The sequence below is a fragment of the Lupinus angustifolius genome, chromosome LG08 (assembly GCF_001865875.1).
Source record: "Lupinus angustifolius cultivar Tanjil chromosome LG08, LupAngTanjil_v1.0, whole genome shotgun sequence".
Classification (NCBI taxonomy): Eukaryota; Viridiplantae; Streptophyta; class Magnoliopsida; order Fabales; family Fabaceae; genus Lupinus; species Lupinus angustifolius.
Window position 1 is genome coordinate 10,314,169 of NC_032016.1, and position 19,605 is coordinate 10,333,773.

General features: G+C 32.5%; 3 protein-coding genes across 4 annotated transcripts; 2 read left to right on the top strand and 1 right to left on the bottom strand.

Annotated features, from left to right (window-relative positions):
- On the bottom strand, positions 413-1,228 carry LOC109353688. Its single transcript, XM_019596040.1, has one exon. The coding sequence runs from the start codon at positions 1,179-1,181 to the stop codon at positions 612-614; it is 570 nt and encodes a 189-aa protein (XP_019451585.1). The 5' UTR covers positions 1,182-1,228; the 3' UTR covers positions 413-611.
- Positions 8,842-11,347, top strand: LOC109353895. Its single transcript, XM_019596254.1, has 5 exons — positions 8,842-9,613; positions 9,751-10,231; positions 10,361-10,922; positions 11,016-11,182; positions 11,287-11,347. Exons 1-5 carry the CDS (start codon positions 8,842-8,844, stop codon positions 11,345-11,347), a joined length of 2,043 nt encoding a protein of 680 aa, XP_019451799.1.
- Positions 14,972-17,699, top strand: LOC109354680 (carbonic anhydrase, chloroplastic). Of its 2 annotated transcripts, none has more exons than XM_019597344.1 (10): positions 14,972-15,242; positions 15,884-15,942; positions 16,041-16,193; positions 16,281-16,329; positions 16,412-16,528; positions 16,615-16,668; positions 16,838-16,923; positions 16,999-17,104; positions 17,197-17,403; positions 17,557-17,699. In XM_019597344.1, the coding sequence occupies exons 1-9, from the start codon at positions 15,030-15,032 to the stop codon at positions 17,359-17,361; spliced, it is 1,002 nt and encodes a 333-aa protein (XP_019452889.1). In that variant the 5' UTR covers positions 14,972-15,029; the 3' UTR covers positions 17,362-17,403; positions 17,557-17,699. The 2 variants fall into 2 exon arrangements, with proteins under 2 accessions (XP_019452889.1, XP_019452888.1); XM_019597343.1 differs by having other exon boundaries at positions 17,197-17,355.

Consider the following 19,605-nt stretch of genomic DNA (forward strand, 5'->3'; position numbering starts at 1 on the left):
TGTGGCACCAACTTTTCAGTTAATTCAACTAGGGGGCTTTTGATATATGAGTCCAAAATTTGAATGAATATATTTTATACCATTATTTCTTTATTTTTTATACTAAGTCAATAATATTATACTAACTAATAACAATTAATGTTTTTGATGGATGATCAAAAAAATTATTGACATAGTTTTATTAGTTATCATGATATTATTCACTTAATATAGAAATAAATAAATAATAGTATAGAATATCTCAACTAGTTATTCACTAAATAGCAACCGAACCAAATTTAAGTCCCAAAACAATTAGCTACCAATTATGATTAATCACAAAATACTTGAAATCATTTTCTCATGTTCCATGTTCTAGTATTATAATCGGTCACGTTATAACCCACAATTATAATCAGCACAAAAATAATTTTTTTATGATAGTAGACATTTTTCTGCTGCAAATCAATGTCAATGTAACTTAACATTAAAGTAAAATGAAAAGCTATATCTAAAACATATCTATAATCTCACTCTTTTTCTATCCTCCTTCTTGCATGAAATTGAACTCACTAAAATAAAAATCCAATCACTTAAAAAGTTAAAAGATAAAACATGAGAGTGGATAATAATTAGAATAGAGCAAAACCAAACAAACCTTGTTTATACGGTAAATACGTTCTTCTCTTATTCTCTATTATTCTATGTTTAGAATTCTCCGATTTTGCTTCACCCTTCTTCTTTAAGAAATTGAACGTGTTCTTTCCTTTGCTTTTGGTTCGCCGGAGCAAATCTAGAAGGTTCCATATCTTCGTTGATGAACCTGTGGAATTGCTCTTCTTCCATCTGTTTGATGAATTGCTCTTCTTCGTCCACAGACAGTACGTATCCGCAGGAATTGTGTCCAGTTCATCTACCTTCGTCGAAGACAGCGAATCACTGCGATGATTGTCATCGGAAATCAACAATTTCAATTTGGTCATTTCCATGGTGGAACCCCGTGTTCCGGCGTCATCAACGTCGTGGAAGAAAACCTGATGCGAAGCTTGTTTTGGGAAGGAGACGAACTCGAAGGTGTCGTTATCATGATCTGTTTTGAGTTGATCTACGATATTGGAAAGTTTATCAGAAGAGTAAATGCTGAAACTTGGACAAATTAAATAGTTAACACAATACTCTTTCTCTTCTTCTTCTTTATGCATTTTGAAACGCTTTCACTTTTGATTTTAATTTGTTTTCTTGTTGGGGATGAGAAATAATGGTGTGCTGCATATTTATACACGAGTTGAAGAGGGGGGAAGGAAGATGGTACTGTCACATAAATTATATTACTACATGTATCATAGAATATGATTGTCAAAAAAATAATTAATTATTATTTTTTTAACTTCAAAACATTTTTTTAACTGATCATAGACTAATAATATATATAGTGTGATACAATTTGATTATTAAGGAAGATGGAATGGGATAAGAAAAGACAAAGAATTGTATGGTATGTCCCTTAAATTTCTTATTTCTTTATCTTGAACCAATCAATATGTTGGCTAACAAATAAAAATTAATATTTTATTTTAATTTTATTTTACAAAAATAATATATTTAAACCACGTGTCTAGATTTATGTGGGCGATACAAAGTTTAAGATACCAAGTTGGAACATATGATATTCATCTTAATTTATAAGTATTTTTAAAAGTGTGAAGATAGATAGAAGCTTATAGTGACCTAAGTATCTTACTTGTGGGTAAAATTATATTTAGAATAATTGAAAATTCAAAAAATAATTAAAATACAAATGCAAATGTTAGCAGATTTGGGGAATAGAGGAACGATGTTTGGAGAAAGAGGAAGTCGAGAATATCTACAGAGCTCTAGAGTTTGAACATTTAAGTAAGATAATGTCAATAGGTTGGTTTGGATCCATGGAATTAGAAGTGCTTATCAAATGCTATAATAGGAGGATGGAAATAATAATACTTACTACTCAAGATATTATTGTCAAAGAATAAATGCATAGCTTCAAAATAGTCGTGAATGGAGTACTAACAAAGTTTAACCCGAAGAAGAGGTGTCTTTCTGCAAACTTAAGAGGTGCTTTATGCGAAGAGTTGGATACAATTATTCAAATTGCAGGCCACATCAGGTGATGCGGCCGCAATATTGCGGTTACGGTAATCGGCACACACCACAATTACGATATGACACCAATTAAATCACAATGATGCGACCATAATAGGCCTTAACACAACCGCGTCAGATCATATTAGGCCGCAACATGATCGCATCGGACCGCATCAGACTACATCATTATCAAAAATATTTTTTTACTTACAAAATAATTCACACTACAACAGCTGCAATTCACATCACAATTAATGCAATTGCGACTACAATTTAAAACACTGGTTGGATAAATTAGTCAACAATCTATTTTTCTCATCTTCAAATTCTTAAAATGTTTGACAAATACTCTCGGTTCTACCTTATCTCTATTATTCACAATGAGATTGAGACCAACTTCTCAATTCATGATGACATGGTAGAGATGGACAAAAAGAAAAGGAAGGAGTTAATGTCTCTTTGGATCTTAACTATCTGGATCATTTAGCATATTGAAAAGAAGATCATTTTTTAGAGTACAATCTTTTACATGAATAATGTGGTAAAGTTAATTTATTTGAATTCTTAGAGCCTCCTAAAAAGAAAACACTTATTTTATTTCATCCTATGCCGAATGAATTTTAAACTCATCAACATGTTTTAATTTTGTTAATACACGAGAGATTGTAAGAGGATTAAAGTATCACTATTCTCTTAATCTTTCTTTTTGGAACCTTTGCTAGGTATTATGAGCAGGCACAACCATGTGATTTCAGATGATTAATCATTTTTATCGATATATACGATATCTATAACTATAGCTGTATCACATGCACGATTCATGGAACTTAACAAGTTTGGTATATAGAAAATTTCGTGTAAAGCAACATCTCTCTAAGTGGAAAAGTGAGTCCAAACACTTGGGCGGAATGCAATGATGATCAGCACTTTCTCATCTCAAAATAGTTTGAATTTAAAAGTAGTGGTTGATTATGAGTCATCATTAATTGTAGAATAAATAAATATCTATGATGCTTAATGGCCAGAACGTGGACTTCCTCTAGAAGGAAAATCATCGACAAGTTACTATACATATCTATATATGTATCACCACAATCAGAAAGAATGAGAGTTTAGATCTCTAAAATGACTAAAGATTAAATGTTTGATTATTTAGAGCGACATTTGTTGGAATGGACAATCACGTACCCGAAAGAAAAAACCATCTTCTACAATATTACACTAATGGCTGAAAGACTTGTGACCTGTCAACTTTCTCTTCAAGGTAACCAAATCGAGTTAGTTGGGAGTGATTCATGAGTAACGAGATATCAAGAACATTATGGTGATCACGAGATATCAAGAACATTATTATATGTTAGCCACCAATAGTCAAAGTTTGTTACCTAAGAAAGCTTGTTTATACATACAATAATTTTAGTTATTATATTTAATTATATAAAGTATATGAAAATCATACATGTACAACAACCCAACAATTTTAGAATGAGTGTGATGTAGGTGATAATGATGGGTTGTATTGATTAGGATCTGAAGCGGATTGAGTTGAACTTAGATTCACCTCAACTCGACACACATTAAGGATTAGGTTAATTCAAGATTTGAGTAGAGTTGAATAATGTTGAATTATTTTTCAGCTCAAGTTCAACTCAATTAAAGTTTATAAATTTTTAAGCGACTTAACGAGCTCAAATTTATGTCATCAACCTAAATTTAAAAGGCCTACAATGTGTTTATGGATTATGCATATAATTGTAAAGAAAGATTTGTACATATGATATGATAATATATTTTGCTACCAATTAAATTGCATGTAGTAAATATTATATATATATATATAGAAAGTGACTAATGTGAAAATAATTTTTAATATAAAAAATGAAAACAATTAATATGTATTATTAATTATTATTTGAATTATCAAGATTAAAACTTAAGTACACATAACATTTTTATATGATCATGTGACGATTAATTAATTTTAATCTTAATCATTTATGTGTGGTTGTATGATGTTGATTACCTATTCTTATAAATTTTATATAAAAATTGTTCTCACTCAAGTTACTCTCGTATGTATATGTATATAATCGAACTACTCATGCACATAATGAATCAAATTGTATGTATTTAACTTAATTATGACTCATTTTTACTCAATTTTTAGTTTAAGTTCATTTTATTTGGTTAAAGAGTCATATTTATGGAGTTAAATAACGAAGTTAGTTTTGAATGAGTGTATAGTTAGATTTATCATGGGTCCTAGTATAAGTGATTCTGTTGGTGGGTAGGTATAAGAATGAAAAAGTGGATTGTCATCTCATTCTCACGTTTCTAATTGAACTCTCTCTCTCCGTATGATAGTTGCACTAATATCATATCTCTCCATTTTTGTCATGGATTATATTAGGATAGATGAGACTATCTTATATTGTCTCTATTTAATTCTGGCCATTAAACGGACTTTAACTATTAAATAAATGTTATTGAAATTAAATAAAAAATAGTAAACTAGCTAGAGGTCTCTGTTGAATTAATATAGTATTTTTTTGCTGTATTTGAACTAAAATTTCAGAGGGTCTTCACTACACTACAAAGTACAATGACTTTTGAATTCAACATCCGTATAAAAAATTTGGACGTTATTCTTAAAGTCATACCTAGACAGTATACCAATTTTTATCATCTAGAAGCTAAGTGGGATAAGAGTTTGACATGCTTTTAAATTATTATATATTCTCTAATATGCACTAATATGATTATATATTCTTTAATATGCCTTCTTTCATCACCTTTTTTTGTTTGGTTTTTCTCCCCTTTTCAAAGATCTCTATCCCTTCACATCAACGAATTTTATCATTTTAAAGTTATAAGGGAATCAATGATTTGTTTATTAGACGTTAAAGGGGGCTAAAGACTTTCTTTTGAAACACTAATCTTACACTAAATGAGCTATTTGTTCTTATGCAATAAAAAACTATAATTTGATTTGAGAATAAGATATATAACCAATGATGGACACACGTGCTGCCATGACTTCACACAATGCAAGTTCAACTTCCAAGTCCTAAAAAGGAAACTCCTTACAATAAATTGCGGATTGTGGATAGGTGCAAATATTAGACAAAATATTATTATATTAGCTATACATGCTTTTCTTATCCTATAATTACCCATTACAAATATATTATAAAAATTCAATAATGGGATGGCTAGATTATTGAGGGGAAAGCATGATGGCTGGTATGGCACAATTTTCAGATGCATGCAGCCACTGCTAGCTTCACTTACCCACTCTCATGAAGCTACTTTATTATTATTTGCTTTGTAAAAAATAAGTAAGAAACGCCATCAGTGTGATATGAAAGTATATCACAACCTTGTTACTTTTCCTTATAATTAATCACTTCCTTTTTCTCATGTGATATATATTTGGATAAGTTTAACTTGGTCCCATTTTGATAATATGTTATTTGCTTGCATGATTGCATGCAAAATTGATTCCGGGAATACTAGCTAGTAGATTATTTGGTACTTCGTACTTTTCTCAACCGGTCATTAAGTTTAAATATATAATCATTCATTAAACAAAAATTACAGAAAATTCCATCATTTAAAAGTTATTTTCTTGAAGTGGTTTTTAAAAAAGAAAAAAAATATAAACTATAATAGTTTTAAAAACTATCAGTATATTCTTTAACATTCATATTTCATCATTAATATTTTAATATAAATAATACAAATTAATGATTGATGTTATACCCATATTAATTACTCAAACTAAAGATATACATTAAAATAACTTGGAGTTTCGAAAACATATATATTAAAACACACTAATGAAAGATTTGAATTTTGTAGTTATTCGTGTATTTAACTAATTACTAATTAGTTAATTTATTAATTAAAAATCTACGTAATTAATAAATACAGATAAAAAAACAAATAAATACATTATTGGTCACATGTTAAGATTTGCCACATTCTTTTTAATCATTCAATATATATTTTCTTTGTCACATGTTAAGATTTGCCAAATAGCTTTTACTATTATAACTTTTCACTTACATTCATAGGTCGTAGCTTAGTTTTTCAAAATATCTCATAAGTTAATAACCCAATGATGTAAAAATGATTTTATTTGGAGCTTTGATTCCATAAGTAGGCTCATTGCCTGATAAAATTTCAAAATACTGACAATATAAATTTATATATATGATTGATGTATCATTCATTATTAATTTATATTACTTTTATTTAGAAATGTGTCAAAGATAAATGGTGTAATAAGTCATGTTGTTTTATCCAACAAACAGTTTTATGAAAGATGTAGTTGAATGTACAAAATATTACAATAGTCAAGCAATGCTTAGAGAGTGAAAAATAATACAAAGAGATGTGTTTAGTAAAGGTGAATGAGGTCAAGACAATTTTAGTAGACTTTGATTAGGATTGGCAGCCCATTCTAAATAGAATATTGTTGATTTGCACCTTTTTCTAATGATTTAAAATTAAGACTTTGCATTTATTGCTTCTGCATGTTGTATGAGCGTCTAAGTTGAGTTGAAAATAACATCATTCCTAGCTAGTTAGATAGAATAAATTATTGCTAGCCATATGATACTCCAGAACTTTAAACACTTTTTGCAAATTTGCATACCCACATGAATGGTAAAATTATTTTAGTTCTCGAGTTGGTGCAATGCAAAGATCCAACCATTTGTATATTAGTTGTCAAACTAAATAGGTAAACTTGCAAGAAGAGAAGAGGTACGGAGAAGATTCTTGTTGATCATTACTTAATCTGCATAAGAGATGTCATCCATATGATGGTACAACTCCCCTTTCTAAGCAAGACTTTCATAGTTTGCGATCTATCTCGAAAGAGTTTCCATGAGAAAGCAGTGACCTTCAATGGTGGCTTTGAGTTCATTAGAAGATTAGTGGTGCTGTTTTGAGTGTGTTCCCTTTGGTGTGTCTGTTTGGCGAGAAGCTTATAAGCTGATTTGACCGAATAGATGTTTGATTTGTCATGAAGCCACACCCATTAATATGTTGTATGTCTCCGGATTGCGCAATTTTGAAGGTCATGCATAAGAAGGATAGTAAGCATACAAGAAAGGTAAATAAGACAACCTTAATAAATACAACTCGGTCTCCAAAAGAAATTTGATCCTTCTCCCATGGTAAAAGTCTTTCTCAACATGGGGTTTCTAAACTTCAATTCTCGAATGATTCACACTTATAGGAATGCCTAAGTAAGAGAAATGTTGGATGCTAACTTTACAGTTCAAGGCAATGGATAAAGTTTTGGTGCCATCCTCAAGAATTAATAGTCAACCCAATTAGTTTGCTCTTGGTGAAGCTCACTTTAATATTGGATGTCATCTCGAAAACCTTAGGGCATTCTTCATAGCCTTGATATTCTACTCCGAACATTCACAGATTAGAATATGACATCATATGTAAGAAGCTTAATTAAAGTTGGAAATATATGCATTGTGAGGTTGTTGGTTTGATACCTTAGTTATGCCTATAAAAATAATAAAATGATACAGCTGCCAAGATTTGAACTAGAGACCCAATGTTTGCTAAGTAGTATATTTAACGCTAGGCTATGATATAAATTCAATATAAAGCGATTAGAAGAGGTCAAAGTATTCACCATAAAGTCAACTGTAATCCCCTTAGTTCTTCAAATATTTTGGCTTTCTCTCCTGTTGTCTCTGCTCCTGAGGGTCCACCTGCTCTAGCTCCCATTCCTTTGCCTATTTTGGAGAGCTCCTTGTCAAATCAAAGTTGTGGGCAGAAGGTATTACCTTCTTCAGATTGTTGTGAGGTGGACGTTTCGGAAGGGGAAAGGCTCGAGAAAGGAGATTTTGCAAAAACCTTTTCAGTGTCTTCTGATAAGGTTTTGTATAAAGGTGATGATTCTAAAAAAGTAACATCTCTCTCTTTGGCTGGGTCCCTTAGTATTTTGAAAAGGGGTCTTAAGAAAAAAGTGGGCCTTAGGCCCATTCTTGTCTCTGAGTCTGTTTGTGGTTCAGGTTTGGGTGGTGGACCTTTGAAAAAAACTCCTCATTTTAGGGATTCCCCTAAGAAAAAAAAGGAGTTAAAAAACGTGACATCTTTTTCGTGTTTTGAAGCGGGGTTTCCTGGGGAAGAAAGGGTTTTGCATTCTAAGACATTTGCGAACTCTGTTTTTGAGGTTGGAGCGTCTTCTAAGGCATTTAAGTGTCTTGGCAACAAGTCTCATGAAAATGGTGCAGTGGATGTTAGTTGTAACAATACTTTGGGGAACCTCACCAAAGACAGAGGCAAGAAATTGATGGCATCCAACAATGTGCTTCGGATTCCTAGCATTATTGCTCAGGTACAAAGGAAGAAGAAATTTCACCCTCCCTTGGTTCTAAAATGAAGACAGAGTCGTAAGAAGAACACTGAAGGTCCATTGCCACTGGAATGTCGAAGAAAGGATGATTCTCAGGTGTTGTTGAATAATAGTCAGCTTGATCCAACAATCAGCAACTCAATTGATGATTCGCATGTGAGAAGTGTGAATAAGTTGCTTTTGAAAGATGGTAATCACGTTGCAGAGAAGATTTGGGAGATTGGTAAAAAAATGGGGGTCACATTTTTAGGGGATGATGTTGAAATGGTAAATAGAATTGAGGAATTGGAAGCCAGAGACACGACTGGATCTCCTCTATCTAGTCGCAGGGATAATCAATGTGATCAATGATTTGTACATCTTTAAATGTCAGAGGTTTAGGGAGTGGTATCAAGAGAAGAGGAATTAGGGAGTTGGTTGTTAAAAATGGTGTGGACTTCTTAGCAATCCAAGAAACTAAAATGGAAGTGGTGGATGATAAATTGTGTTTCTCGGTTTGGGGAAATCAACATTGTAATTGGGATTTCATTCCTTCTGTGGGTCGGTCGGGGGGAATCCTTAGTATATGGGATGATTTAAAGTTTTCTCGTTTGTCCACAGTCCGAGGTTCTGGATTCCTTGCGATTGTGGGTAAGTGGCTGCTGGATAGTTCAATTTGTTGTTTGGTGAATGTTTACTCGCCCAACCAATTTCATCAAAAGTTGGTTCTTTGGGAGGAGTTGTTTGTGTTAAAGCAGTCGATTGGTGATTCTAGATGGTGTGTTATGGGTGATTTTAATGTTGTTAGAGATGGCTCTGAACGTAAAGGTTCTTCGACCAGAGTCGATTCTAGGGAGATGCAGTGTTTTAATGACTGGATTAGACGCATGGAGCTGGTTGATTTACCCTTAATTGGTAGAAGGTTCACTTGGGTTCAACCAGGGGGTAAATGTATGAGTAGGTTGGACAGGTTTTTTTGTCGGCTGAGTGGATCGCTAAGTGGAATGATGTTTCCCAATGGGCTCTTCAACGCTCTTTCTCATACCATTGTCCAATCCTTCTTAAGTATAAAGCGATTAGCAGAGGTCCTGTTCCGTTCAAATTCAACAACTGTTGGTTCAAACACAAGGATTTTAAAAGGTTTGTTCAAACTTCTTGGAATGATTTGTTGATCCAAGGGTGGCCGGCGTTCGTCATTAAGGAAAAACTTAAGCTGCTGAAAGTAAAAATTAAGGAGTGGAACAAAGTCCACTTTGGCAACCTGGATCTTCAATTAGGGAATGTGCTAAAGGACATTCGGGATTTGGACCTTTGTTCTGAAAGTGGTATCCTGTCAGATGCTCAAGCTCATCATCGGTGTCATCTGTCTGCTGAGTGGTGGAGACTCTCGTCTCTTAAGGAGAGCCTTCTATTGCAAAAGTCTAGGTTTCAATGGTTGAAGGAAGAGGATGCCAACTCCAATTTCTTTCATGTGTGTATGAAGAATAGATCTCGCAGGAATCAGATTTTAGGCCTCTCGTTGAATGGCCAGTGGGTTGAGGAGGAAGGCTTGGTTAGAAAAGGTATTGTTGAGTACTTTAAATCCTTATTCTATGGGAGTCAGTGTCGTAGGCCAACCTTAGATGGGGTTCAGTTTAATTCCCTTTCGTTAGAACAAGTGCTGTCTATTTCTGCTGAATTTAGTTTACCTGAAATCAAGGCAGCAGTGTGGAGTTGTGCTACAGATAAAAGTCCTGGTCCAGATGAGTTCAATTTTAAGTTCTTTCATGAATGTTGAGATTTAGTCCATGAGGATATCTGCTGTTTTCTGCGGGATTTTTATGTTAATGCAAAAATTTCTAAGGGTCTAAATGCCTCTTTTATTACTCTAATTCCTAAGACTTTCAGTCCAAACAGAATTGAAGACTTTAGACCGATTTCCTTGGTCAACTCTCTTTATAAAATTTTGTCCAAGATTCTAGCTTCTAGACTAAAGTTGGTAAGTGGGTCTTTAATTTCTGACTCTCAGGCAACTTTTATTCAGAATAGAAGTATCTTGGATGCAGTGGTTGTTATAAATGAAGTGATTCACTCGGCAAAGAAAGGTCGTGAAGGGTGTTTAATTCTGAAAGTAGATTTCGAAAAAGCCTACGACTCGGTGGACTGGGGTTTTTTGGACTATATGCTTTCTCAATGTGGTTTTCCTTCATCTTTGAGACGTTGGGTTAGAAATTGTTTGTCGTATACTTCTATGCATGTCCTAGTTAATGGCAGCCCTACAGATCAATTCTTAGTATCGAGAGGAATTCGTCAAGGTGACCCTATGGCTCCTTTTCTCTTTCTTCTGGTTGTTGAAGGATTCTCCGGGCTAATCCGTTCTGCCAGATCTGCTGGTTTTTTTCATGGCTATAGTCTCGGTAGTAATCAAGTTGAGGTTTCCAATTTACAATACGCGGGTGATACAATTTTGGTGTGTAAAGCAAATATTGAGAATCTCTAGAGTATGAAGAGTATCTTGCGGTGTTTCGAACTTGTCTCTAGTTTGAAGGTGAATTTGTTGAAGAGTCCTATTTTCGGTGTTAAGGTGGATCAATGCTTTCTAAATTCTGCTTCTAGCTTTTTGTGTTGTAGCATTGGCAGAATTCCTTTTAATTATCTTGGTATCCCGGTGGGTGCAAGTCCAAAGAAGTGTTCTACCTGGGCTCTGGTAATTGTAGCTGTTTCTAAAAGGTTAGCTTCTTGGAGAAATAACTTTATTTCCTTTAGTGGTAGGGTGGTTCTTATTAATGTTGTGTTAGCTAATATCCCCACCTATATGTTATCCTTGTTTAAAGCTCCAAGGAAGGTAATTTTGAGCTTAATGGAGATTCAGAGGAGTTTTTTGTGGGGCAATAAAAATGGTGGTAGGGGTATTGCTTGGGTTTCTTGGGGAGATGTATGTAAATCGAAGAAAGTGGGGGGGTCTTGGGGTTAAAAATCTTGAGTCGTTTAACCTTGCATTGCTAAGCAAGTGGAAATGGAGATTCCTTGTGGAGAACGAGTCTTTGTGGTCGAGGGTTATTAAATCTAAGTATGGCAATAGTCCCTTGTTTCTTCACCCTACAGTTTCTGTGTGGTGGAAAGATGTGGTTAGGGTGGGAAAAGAAAAAGGGTTGTCTCATGACTGGTTTCAGCAGAATGCGTTCAAGATCATAGGTAATGGTGTTAGTACTAAATTTTGGAGTGACTTGTGGGTTGGGTGTGACAGTTTGGTTGATCGTTTCCCAAGGTTGTTCTCGGTGGCCTTAAATAAAGAAGCTTTGGTCTCTGAGTGTGGGTACAGGTTGAATGATTCTTGGGTGTGGAAGGTTAAATGGCGTAGGTCTTTATTCAGTTGGGAAGAGAAGATAGAACAAATCATGCTCAATAATATTTCCCACATTTGCTGTAAGTTTGGGGTTCCAGATGTGTGGTATTGGTCCCCTTCTAAGACCGGTTCCTATGAGGTTAATTCTGCTTATATATCTACTTTGAACTTGAAGTCTTATGCTTCTGATTAGTTACTGGAAAAAGTTTGGGTTGGTTGATGTCCTTCCAAAGTGTGTTGCTTCATTTGAAAGCTTTTGAGAAGATCTCTGCATGTGAAGATGGAGTTGGTTAATATGAACATAATTTCATCTGGAATGGATTTGAATTGTAATTTATGTTTGCAGGAGTTTGAAGACGTGAATCATTTGTTTGGATCATGCAATTTTGCAGTCAATATATGGACTGGTTTTTATCTTTGGATTGGTGTTGCTGATACTACTTGGATCAGTGCTTGGAACACTGATAACACCGCTGCAGATTTAAATTGCAGCAAAAATGCCTTTGCTGTCCACTTGGCTTTGTGCAGAGATGCAAAAGGTTCCCATTGGTGGAGGATGTTGTGGTTTTCGGTTGATTGGTCGATTTGGTAATTGAAGAATGATGTAGTTTTTTAGGGCAAGGAGTTAGCGTTTTAAACTGTTTGAATTCAATTAAAGTCCGGTCTTGGTTATGGTTTTATGTCAAATCCAACTGCACTTTGTTTTCTTTTGTTAATTGGTGTGTAGATCATTGGTTGTGTATTTTAGATTCTTTGTGATTGTTGCTCTTATTACTTTGTTCTTTTTGGGTTAGTACCCCTTATGCTTTTAATCCAATTATCTTGCTTATAAAAAAACGTGCATAAATTAATAAATTAGTGAACGTTATTCGAATTTAAGTAGAGGTTTCAATTGCGTTTGAATAGATGGTATGGAGAGCCAAGTAATATCATTTTTACCTTTAGGTCAATATGGGCATGCGACAAAATTGGAGTATAGGTGTATAAGAAAAAAAAAGACATCCTTTAAAATCGGATCACGAAAAATGAAGAATATAAAATGTGTGTGATGTTATTCAACAGAAGTGTTGACATGATTGTATGTGATGTTATAGAATGACAAGTATTTATATGAAACATTATTGATATTTTAATTATATCCGTTGAAGCTGTTCATAAAAACCAAAAGAGGACAAGAAAATGTTGACATAATCTCTTCATTTTGGACAGAATGTTGACATCAAAATCAAGTGCCTCACTCAAAATTGTGTATAATGATTCATAAAAACCAAAGTTGGTCATCATTCTTCAGAAAACCAACCTGAAACCTCTTCTTCTCTTTCCAATCCTAGTTACCTCTCTCAATTTTCTCTTTAAGAGCGAATAGCTGTTGAGTTTGGTTCATCATAGGGTTCTCTAGATCATCTTGACAAAGTTGGTGTCCTAGAACAATAACTTGATAAAACAATTAGTGTTTTTGTTGTCTTAGGACACAAACTTTGTCAAGATGATACATGAGAATATCCTCATAGGTGACAATCCATGAGAGAGTGTATGTATGCATTTTTCTATCTCTCTAGTAGATTATTCATTATAGGGAATAGACATTCAAGTTCCTCATTTTTACTTTTAGTTAATGTTTAAAAGTATTTGATACGTGTTTTTTATTAACAATTATTTTTCTTGCAAACAAAAAAAGGCACCCTATTATTTAGTTAATGCGAGTTAAATATGGTAGAAAAATGAGGTGCATTTGAATCTATAAAGTTTGTTTGTGTGTAGTACATATATACAATGTGGCAAACTCAGAAATGATGGTTGGTGTATTTAGATTGAGAACCACATATTTGGAGGATCAAGGATGAGATTTTATCTATAAAATCCATGGTGTATGAAGCATTGATTCTACCAACTGATAGAGAAGGTTTAGACTTTACAACATGTACTTGGACCCCTTCTGCTGGAATGTTCAGTCCTTTACTCCTCCGCTCATTATCATGTTTTGTATAAATATATTTATTTCCTATATTCTGAAATGATTATTTTATTATTTCATTCATATTGAAGAAGCTAGTAAGTGAGTCACCTTGGTAGAAAATAGAATGTGTAAGTAAATGAGAATGAATGAATAAGTGAGAGTTTGTTAAGTATATATAGTTTTATCTGTGATTTGAATGTGTAAGAATAAGAAAAACATTAGTTATGAAATATATAAGATAATTATAAGGTTTCCTATATTTTCCCCGATATTACCTCCATGTCACGATGACATTTAAGAAGCCTCCAAATCTTTTGGAATGCCCACACTGCCACATTTTCTTTTACTTATTATTTGGTTGGTGTAAGTTTAAAGAGAGATAAAGGAGAGTTCCTCTTATCTGGTTCACAATTCAAAAAGGAAAGATGAAAAAAAAGCTACTTCTTCTTTCTTCCCTTATTAGATAGGTAAATTACTCTTTAAAATTATAGAAAAAACTTATTATAATATATATATTGGTTTGGGTAAGGGTATTATTTAAATAATATATATAACAATAAATTTAATACTTAACATTATAATTTATAGCTAAAGTTAATATAATAAGGGTATTATTGTTTACTCATGAAAAAATAGCTCATTTTCTCTCTCTTTTTCATTCATAGTTTAATACCAAACAACCCTTAAAATCTTACTTCTTTCTCTCTATTCATATTATATCTTCTCTCCTACCCTTTTCTTCTCTAAACCAAAGAGTATAATGCTCAAAGAATTAACTTGAATACCATATGGATAGTATCTAATGGTTGATATGTAGCAATGGGTTAATCATTAAAAAAAATGCATAATTGTAGCTCGTTAATAAATCTCTCCCTATATATATCGTTTTAGAAAAATGTTTTTTATTACAAAATTTTACATTATTAGAGTATTGAGATGACAGAAAAGTTGTTTATAATATTTGAACTGATAGACTCGTAGATATGTGATATATTAATGCACACATGTGGGTATAGAAAAAATGGGGTATGAGAAGAGGTGAATGATGCAAATTGAGAATGGGGTTATGATGATTGTAGGTGTTATAGTTAATCTCCAACATTCAAACCTGATCTTGAAGGATATGCATGGGTGAATTGAAGCTCTCATTTCCTTACCTTTCACTTTCATTATCCACCTTCTACTCATCACATTAAAATGAGAGTAGCAACTAGTCATAGACTCATACCTAACTACTACTATATAGCAATATCATTTGAGTCTTCATTTCATCAATGTCGACTTCTTCAATCAACGGTTGGTGTATCTCTTCTATCTCCCCTAACAAAACTTCTCTCAACAAATCCACATTGCGCCCTTCAGTCTTTGCATCCCTTAACACTAACCCTTCTTCTTCTTCTTCAACTTCTGCAACTTCTTCTTTCCCTTCTCTCATTCAAGACAAGCCTGTTTTTGCTGCTCCTTCTAACATCATCACCCCCGTTGTGGTATATATATATACATATACAAAAGTTTCTTTATTTATACAAATAAAATTGAATATCATCATTGTGTTTTGTATTCATGTATCATTTGTATCTGTCAACCATATAATTAACCATGATAAGAAAATTTACACATAAAATATAGCTATATATGTATATAATGTGAAACTGCCTTGAATGGAGGAGCTAAGTTAGTTAAGTTGGAGAACTCTAAGGCGGATAAAGAAGCAAATCCAAACCACTTTTAGAAGAAAAGGTCCATTCAAAACCAGTTTTGCCAAATTGCCTAGTAACTAATAATCCTCATACACCATCTCCAACTTTTATATTTCTAAGAAATTTTACACTATTTAATTACTTGGTCAAATGCTAACTATTATATTCCTTTAGTTTTCCCTTTTTGTCCTCACAATTATAGAGTTATAGGTCTTCAAATTCCACCATGTTCAAGAGAGAATTACTTTTTGTTTCTCATTTCTTTTGTACAACATTTTTTTGGACATCATATAATATACCATACTATATCTACTTTTTTCTACTTTGTAATGTGGCTTGATGATAGAGAAATTATAAACAAGTTGTTAGAATATAAAAATAAGGTATGATAATAAGTTAGTATAATGACTTTTTTGCCCTTTCTAAAGAGAGAGGATATGGGTAAGAACTATGAGGAAGCTGTTGAGGAACTCCAGAAACTACTAAGGTAATAAAATCTGAAACACTCTCTGATAAAGTATTTCAAAAGATGAAGTTTCTTGATAGCATATTCAGTTGGAATTGCCTTGTGTTAAAAAATAATAGAGAGAAGGCTGGTCTGAAAGGCACAGCAGCTGAAAAGGTAGAGCAGATAACAGCTGAGTTGAGCACAGCAACATCATCAGAAGGAGTCCAATCATCAGAAGCATCTGAGAGGATCAAAACTGGTTTCCTTTACTTCAAGAAAGAGAAATATGAGTTAGTCATCACTATATATGTCTTCATAAATTGTTTTGTTATAGATTAAGCTTTCTTATTTCCTATATATTAATTTATTTTACACAGCAAGAATCCAGCTTTGTATGGTGAACTTGCCAAAGGGCAGAGCCCAAAGGTAATGAATGTTTGATGAATTGAATATTACCCTTTTGCATATATACATAAATGTTATGTGGATAAATGTTTGTATTTTGCAGTTTATGGTGTTTGCTTGCTCAGACTCAAGAGTGTGTCCATCTCACGTGCTAGATTTCCAGCCAGGAGAGGCATTTGTTGTCAGAAATGTTGCTAACATTGTCCCACCATATGACCAGGTCTCTTTCTAATACACTTTTTGCCTTCTTCTCCTAATACAGTAACACTTAATTCACTACTCAAATGATACTTTATTTGTTATCAGGCTAAATATGCTGGAGCTGGAGCTGCTATTGAATACGCAGTTTTGCATCTCAAGGTACTTTATCAATCATTACAACATAAATTCTAATCATTCTACCTATTTCATACATACTTTAATCTACTCTATTAATATCAAAACAATGTGCATTTGTTAGCAAAGTTGTATGAGAATAATATTGGGAGGAGTCAAAACTTTATAACAATAATAACTAATATTCTTGCAGGTGTCTGAAATTGTAGTGATTGGACACAGTGCCTGTGGAGGTATTAAGGGGCTTTTGTCTTTCCCATGGGATGGAAAGTACTCTACGTAAGTCAATTTTACAGTGTTTGGTACAAAGACATAAAAAAAGTTACTTATCTTTTTCTTGTTTGTGGTGTGCAGTGATTTCATTGAGGAATGGGTCAAAATTGGTTTACCTGCAAAGGCAAAGGTGAAAGCAGCACATGGAGATGCACCATTCGGAGAACTATGCACACACTGTGAGAAGGTATATGTATATATCTCTCACAAATAATGGCTACATGAACAAGTAACCATGTATGTGATGCTTAACACAAGTTGAATATTTATTTATTACAGGAAGCTGTAAATGTTTCCCTTGGAAATTTGCTAACATACCCATTTGTTAGAGATGGGTTGGTGAACAAGACTTTGGCACTGAAAGGAGGATACTATGACTTTGTTAAGGGTTCTTTTGAGCTTTGGGGCCTTGAGTTTGGCCTTGCTTCTTCTTTCTCCGTATGAACATCCAACCATTATCAATCACCTCTCATCTTGATTTCCTAAGTATTCTCCTTAATTCATATTATCTACTTTGTAATTATCCTTCTTATCAAATAATAATGATAATAAATTTCCTAAGTTAAAGTTCCTTTTATGCAAGAAAAATATGTAGGAGCAAAGTGTAATTTAAGGTGTATTATTTTTCTTGTTTGTTAGGTAAAAGATGTGGCCACAATCCTGCAATGGAAGCTGTACTAGGGCCATGCTTCTGCAATGAAGAGGGCTAACTAGCTACCTTCACATTTGATATTCATATCTAATTTTAATATATATGAAACTATGAACTTGGTTTATGTTCATCAAAATCTTCATCATTTGGGGAATAAAATGAACTTCATGGACATTCTAGAGAACAATTAGACAAGACTACAGGTTTTATATAACAAGCATGGATATCTTTAAAAAAACAAAGCATGACGAAATTTACTGCATGCCATTATGGCATAAAATAACACCTATAAGAAGATAAATGTATTATTATGTCTCAATCAAACCAATTTCACATTCATTTCACAATCCACTTCTTATTTAATTTTATAAACTTATTCGTCAAAGAAGAACTTGAGCTAAATAAATGAATCCAATTTAAGCTAAATACAATTTGACTTATTAGTTTTATGAGTTATCTCGATTATATATAATATATATCTAGAGAATAAAATATTTTCTCATATGAAGAAATGAATGATCTCATCTAGACACTAATTTATGACATATATCATACTCAACTTTTTTCTACAAAAATATTTCTAAAAATTAAAAAATAAGATAAATATCATAATTTTAATAGTTGGATGAGATAATTTATCTCCTCATAAGATGAGATACGTTATTTTTACACACAAATACATATATATTAAAAATGTTTTATAATTATATAAATATACATTAATATTTTAAAATTTTAATTCAAATGATTTAAAAGTTTCATTTCTCTTTATTTATATATACCAATGATCCTCATTTGAGATTATGAGCACTTTCAATTTTAGATTTTTAACCTATTTGAAAGTTCGTGAACTTTAATTCGACCATCTTAATCAGAAAAATAGTTCACACTAAACTTAGGTCATTCACTAAAAAGTTGAGTCGAGCTGAGATCATCTTAATTCAGTTCATATTTATCCCTAGTTTTCTTTAAGAGTTCAAAAACCTTTTCCTATTTTATTATTTCAATTAAATATTGACTTTCTCACTTAAATTCATAAAATTTTATGTTATTGTTTGAAGCATCTTAATTTCATAATAATAAAATAAAAATATAACATATTTAAAAAGGGTGAAAACGAATGTATCTATTGAACCAAAAAATATAACATTTGCGTTAGTTAGGCTAAAACAAATCAAAATGCACCTTTCATTTAATGAATTAATTAATTTCTCATTAATTATTTGTAATATCATCATTATTATTATATAAGTAAAACAATTAAGAGAGGTATTGGGAACCAAGTATAAATAATTTTAAAATTTGAAAATCTAATTACAAAATTTAGAATTTATAGACATTTTTAAAAAAATTGAATAATTTATGGAGGATAATTTAACAATATAACAAATTAACACCAATAATGTGTTAGTCTAGTAGTATAAGACATCATTAGATCCACAAAATTACCAAAAGGTCGAGGTCAAGGGTTTGACTCCTGATAGCGTCATTGGTTGGGAGGTTACCCAAAAGGGATTAGTTTCTTACCCAACGGTGAGGGAATACAATTTAAGTCTTCGTCATATACACATTGGTCGTAGTGGTGTAAGCCCCGACTAAATCCACATGATTAACAAAAAGTGAAGTTCAATTCATAAGAGTGGCATTTATTGAGAGTAACAATCATACATCCTGAAAATAGTTCCTAAACTTTTTGGTAGTACAAAAAGTTTTTGTCGTATGCCATGGATAGGAGAAGAACCTAGAAGAGAATAAATTTAATGAATTGGTGTTTGGTCACCCTCTTGACTTAATTCAGATTCTTTTTACAAAAATGTAAGAATTAAATACCCTTTTCGTCCTACAAAGATAGAAAAAGTATTGCCCCAGATCAAAGTTATAATAATAAAATGAGATCATTTGAAAATTGCAGACAATTATGATTAATGTTGAGAAAGAGTAAAAGTGCATTATTTTAGCATCGACAAAGGAAAAAAATATATATATTGACATTGTATAAATTTAATACGTTATAATTGTATCATACAACATTCATA

Excerpts from the sequence above, each read along its gene's own strand:
- LOC109354680 (XM_019597343.1), top strand. The coding sequence starts at position 15,030 with ATGTCGACTTCTTCAATCAACGGTTGGTGTATCTCTTCTATCTCCCCT. Across the intron at positions 16,669-16,837 it reads ACGCAGTTTTGCATCTCAAG|GTGTCTGAAATTGTAGTGAT; the intron begins GTACTTTATCAA and ends ATATTCTTGCAG. Across the intron at positions 17,356-17,556 it reads GCCTTGCTTCTTCTTTCTCC|GTAAAAGATGTGGCCACAAT; the intron begins GTATGAACATCC and ends CTTGTTTGTTAG.
- LOC109353895 (XM_019596254.1), top strand. The coding sequence starts at position 8,842 with ATGATTTGTACATCTTTAAATGTCAGAGGTTTAGGGAGTGGTATCAAG. Across the intron at positions 10,232-10,360 it reads CCAGATGAGTTCAATTTTAA|TCCAAACAGAATTGAAGACT; the intron begins GTTCTTTCATGA and ends TAAGACTTTCAG. Across the intron at positions 11,183-11,286 it reads ATTGTAGCTGTTTCTAAAAG|CTCCAAGGAAGGTAATTTTG; the intron begins GTTAGCTTCTTG and ends CCTTGTTTAAAG.
- LOC109353688 (XM_019596040.1), bottom strand. The coding sequence starts at position 1,181 with ATGCATAAAGAAGAAGAAGAGAAAGAGTATTGTGTTAACTATTTAATT.